Source organism: Mustela erminea, chromosome 13 (genome assembly GCF_009829155.1).
Source record: "Mustela erminea isolate mMusErm1 chromosome 13, mMusErm1.Pri, whole genome shotgun sequence".
NCBI classification, from domain to species: Eukaryota; Metazoa; Chordata; class Mammalia; order Carnivora; family Mustelidae; genus Mustela; species Mustela erminea.
Genome location: NC_045626.1, coordinates 67,368,359 through 67,373,714, shown reverse-complemented (window position 1 = coordinate 67,373,714; position 5,356 = coordinate 67,368,359). Strand labels below are relative to the sequence as shown.

Genomic DNA, 5,356 nt, shown 5'->3' with positions numbered 1-5,356 from the left:
TCTATATCACTAGAATGAGAGCATCTATCATGATTCACAGTGTCCCAGACAACAAACATATGAGAAAACAACAACAACAACAACAAACAAACATACAAAAAAACAACCTGAGGCTACAGATAATGGCTGTGAGCCTCTTTTTCAGTAAGAAACCCACCTGGAGACACATGCAGGAAGGACTCTTCTGCAGGAAGATTTGTCCTTGAAAGGGACAAAGTGTCTCATATTATAGACACTATTGAACATCCCAGGAAGACAATAAAGATAATCTACTGGAGTCTAAATGCACATCACCACTGAATCTGGACATCATGAACAAGAATAAATAGTGTGTCTACACTTGTACCTGTTGTCCAGCAAGCATTCATCTACACATCAGTTTCAGCATCTTATTCCATAAAGTGTTACCTTGTGTCACTATTGATGTGTTCACAGCTGATATATTGACGATAACCCTGGTCATAGGCAAAGTCTCCTCTCTCTCAACCAGATACTTGTATGTTTGGACCAGATCTAATAGTATTTCTCTGACAACACCCCCACATATCATTCTTCCTCTTCTCTCCTCTGCTTCTGCCACCCTCAGGCTTCAGTCTTTCCCTTTGTCTCCTCAGGTCTGAACACCATCTTCACATAGGAATTCAGAGAAAACTAGAAATGATAGTTCTGTAGTTTCCAGTCTCCAGTGTCCATCTGTCTGGAGGAGAATAAGCAGAAAAAAGAGCTGCATGCAACAACTCCCATTGTCCTTCCTGTTCTCACCCCAGGGTCCATGTTTTTGTTGCCAACACCCTTGGTAAGTTTCTTTATATGAAAGTCAAGTTATTTCATTTTCCTTAAAAAGATGTGTTAATTTAATCCTTAGGTGTTTGAACATGGAATCTGTTGATTTTTACAACCTTCAGAATTAACTGATGCCACACACATGGGGAAATCTGAAGAGATCCACAAAGAATCACCTGCATATTTTAAGAAATGGCATTATTTGTCTTACGTTCCAGATAGATTCTAGTTCCTCAGATTTCTGTGGACAGAAGATCCACTGAAAAAACAGTTTTTTCCTATGGTACCTGAAGTCCTGGGCTATAATGTTTTATCACATAAACATCATCATTTTCTTCTTCTCTGTCATTGTTAGACACCTGGGGACACAAGGAACTGTGAGTTTTCCTGTGGTGTGTGGCAGGAAGATGGTATCTGCATGCTTGCCCCATGTCCTGTGCTACTTGATAACATAAGACACAATAGATATAGGTCTTGGGTCTGCAGAGATTAAAATAAAACAAAACAAACAAATAAACAAAAAAGACAAATTTCTTGTCTCACAATAAGACCTGACTCCTGATTCAGTGAACTGTTAACAGGTTTATTCTCACATCAGTCCTTACAGCTGACATAAACCCCCTTTTTCATTAAAAACCTTTGAAATACTTGCTTCTAAATGAAGGATACTGGATCTTGGAGTTTTTTTAAAGAGAATTATCATAGAGAAATTCCTCAGGGTGTTTAAGAGCTGCACAAGGAAGAGAGGGTTTCTTAATTACATTTTTGTGCACACACACACACACACAAACACACAAATTTACACACAAACAACTCTTTACTCTTGGTAAGTGACTAATGCACTGGTATATGTGCTTCTAGGATTCACTGTCTCTCCAGAAGCCAGGGTCAATGTGGGCTCACCCAGCCATTTTCAGTGTCACAATCTCCAGAAGGCAGAATCTTCATCCGCAGGAAACCCCAGGGGCAGGGAGTGTTACTGGGATCCTGTCATCACACAACCAGGATGTGCCCTGAGCCTTGGCTCTCTGGGATAATGTTGATACTCAGAAATCCCAGGAGGAATTTTTGTCACTATGGGAATCTCATCCCTTCACCACCTCTGGGCTACAGTCAGCATCTGAGGCTGACCAGTACATTGATTATGAGACTCAAGCCTCAGTGTTGCTCCCAAGGAGCTTAAAACCCTTGGGAACAAGAGACACAACTTCCTCATGTTCTCAGAGCTGGGCTGTTACTCCATCAGTCATCCCAGTAAAACCTCCAGCCAGTCTGCACTCCGATGGAAAGTCATCTTCCCCAAACCAGGGCCAAAGGCTATGTGACGTCAGGGCCAATATCCCCTTATCTCCATCATTCCTTGAATCAGATGTGGGAAATTTGACATTTTGCCTAGGGTAGCAGAAATTCATTGCTGTAGTCATAGGTGGGTGAATGAATTACTGCTTTACCCTGGACTTCCTGGACACAAGTTGCAGGTACTAGAGCTGTGCCCACCACAGAGAATGGTCTGACTCCAAATCTCTTTGTCCTATAACCTCTGTCTCTGTTTGGCAGTTTTGTCAGTAGGATGGTTCTTAGTTCATAGGAAGAGGCCACTTAACTGGTTTTACTGGGCATAAGATTGACCTTTCCTACCTGGGAGACCAGACATATGGTACAAATAAGAGATTTTAGAAAAAGCATATTCTACTGAGAACAGAAGTAATTCCTGTCCCACTGTTCTCCATCCATGTTTTTTTAAAGTTTTTATTTATTTATTTGACAGACTGAGATCACAAGTAGGCAGAGAGGCAGGCAGAGAGAGAGGAGGAAGGAGCCCGATGCAGGGCTCAATCCCAGGATGCTGGGATCATGACCTGAGCAGAAGGCAGAGGCTTTAATCCACTGAGCCACCCATGTGCCCCTCTCCATCCATATTTTTAACCACTCTTTCCACCAATTTTCTTTCTGCAATAAGCACAAATATGGGAAACTACACTAGTGAAGGTATCTACATCTTCACAATAATGTTGTCGTTTAGTTTAAATCAATCTTACTGAATGGAATTATGCAAAAAATAACACACATTTATTTTAAGTATGAGGTTGGCTCAGTGGTGAATAAAATATACACTCTTTTGCCAGGTCTCTGTCAGAGTATCTGTATCTCTCACTCCTTAATTCCTAGAACTTCAAACATGTTTGTCCTTTGTGCTCTGATGTCAGTGCAACACACAGCCTCATATGGCAAGGCTCCTGAAGACTTATGTCTGTGTGCTTTGAGGAGAGATCCTAGGAGGAAATTATGGCCCCAGTATGTGGATAACTGTTGTTTTAAGCAGATGGAAAGATTGAGGAGCAAAAGGGAACAAAGATGTTTAGTATGTAACCATTGAAGGGATGAGGGCTTCTGCCTATAAACTGGGGATGAACTCCCCATCTCCTCAAGGCTGCAGGAACCTCAGAGGATGAGGAGCTATGGAAATCAGGGAGCTGGCCAATAGGAGGAAAATCCATGAATCCTGCACAAAAGGGACCATAAGTCCATCGGGAACTGTTAGTTCTTTGGTCTTGATGTTTATCTATGAAGAAATTGTATAAGAGACACCCTATCAGTCTGAACCACAACGAAACCAAGGGGTAGTTGGACAGAGTAACCCTGAAGACACTTAGTAGCACCTATAGTGATCCCTGAATTAATAAGAATTGGCAAATAGGAACACTTGGCTTGGCCCTAAAGGAGGAAAGAGTGGAGAGCTTGGGGGAGACAGAAGTGTCTGCCGGGTTCTGGTCACCATTATCTCAGACAATAATGTGTCTGCGTCTAGGCACTAGGGGGCACCCATGGTCTGTCATTGAGTTTCACCTGTGATTAGGAGTTCCTTTCCTGTCTACCACCCTTACTTGCTCAAATAGAGGGACCTTACCCTTGGGCAGTTAGAAGTCAGAGACCTGGGTGTTTCATTTGCATGGTTGGTCACACCCTCTCTCGGGGATTGAATAAGGGAAGAGAGATTAGGGGACGTTCTGCACAGTTGTGGGGCCTCAGAAGATAGGATCTGTGATGACCTCCGCCATGGCCTGGTATACTCTCCTCTTCACCCTCCTTGCTCACTGCACAGGTGATTGGATGTGGAGACAGGGGAAGGGGCCCTAAGAGGACCTAAGAGCAGGAAGGGCCCTGCTTCCTTCTCTTGTTTATAGACCCCAACATCACCTCTGTATTTCTTCCTCTTCCAGCATCCTGGGCCCAGTCTGTGCTGACTCAGCCATCCTCACTGTCTGGGTCTCTTGGCCAGAGAGTCACCATCTCCTGCACTGGAGGCAGCACCAACATTGGTGATGGTTATAGTGTGTACTGGTACCAACAGCATCAGGGAAAGGCCCCTAAAACAATCATCTATGGTACTAGCTCTAGACCCTCAGGGGTCCCTGAACGGTTTTCTGGCTCTAAATCTGGCAACACTGGCTCCCTCACCATCACTGGACTCAAGACTGAGGATGAAGCTGATTATTACTGCTTATCATGGGACAAGAGTCTCAATGGTCACACAGTGTTCCGGGTCTGTGAGGAAGTGAGACAAAAACCTGCTGTTTCCCCAGCAATGGAGGTTACCTCGCAGCCTACAGTTCTTGGCCATATCAGCTACTTCCTTTGTTTATTCTAAACTGTAGTCTGAGATCATCTCATGGTTTTGACCACAAAATAGTCCACATTCCTTAAATTCAGACCCCCAGGTTTGTCTTTTGCAGGAACATATTGTAAGATTTTCTCATATTGAGGAGAAATTCCTGGGTTCCATGGGCAGTCTGCCCTGGGGATAGATTCTGTGACTGGACAGAAACAGACACAGAAACAGACACAGAGACCAAGGGTGCCTAACTAAAGATAGAGTCCTATCCAGTTAATACACTTCCATACTACTTAATGAACATCTATTACGTGCCACACTTGACTAGCTATGCAGGATACAGGTAGACATGATAGGAAGGGTCTCCATGCCCAGGATTTACAACTTGTTGTAAAGGAAAGCTCTATCACAGGAGCATGAGTGGTGAAGTTTTTGGAGTTGGAATGGAGTACTGCAGAGGTTGACAGGGAACCCCAGAATCTGATGTTCAGTACTGACATCCTGGTTTTACACCAGTGATGAAGTAGCAGGTGGGGAGTGTGGAGGTGTGACTAGATGAGGGCTGTGAATTGTGCCCTGGGCAGACTAGGAGTCTGGAGGAGGGATGGAGGAATGAGAAATATCAGGGTTCTTATGAATAGGAGGAAGCCAAGACTGAGAATGGGGATGTGGAGGAGGACAAGGTGGGATGAAGATTGGGAACATTGTGGTGAGGGGTTTCTCCAGCTGGGACAATGTGAGGACCCACCTGTGATTCAGGATGACTTTCACCTCATGTTAATAGGATTAGCCCCTACAAGGGGAATGTTAATCAGGACACCTAGGAATGCTCCTTCCTTCCTTCCTTCCTTCCTTCCTTCCTTCCTTTCTTTCTTTTAAATTAATTTATTTATTTTCAGCATAACAGTATCATTATTTTTTCACCACACCCAGTGCTCCATGCAATCCGTGCCCTCTATA

The 5,356-nt window shown here is 43.8% G+C and overlaps 1 gene segment (V, D, J or C); it reads left to right on the top strand.

The window, feature by feature from the left end:
- The first annotated feature begins 3,771 nt into the window (after positions 1-3,771).
- Positions 3,772-4,432, top strand: LOC116571515. The segment is given in 2 exon segments: positions 3,772-3,886; positions 4,005-4,432. Coding segments are annotated over 2 exon segments (486 nt in total).
- Positions 4,433-5,356: the final 924 nt, after the last annotated feature.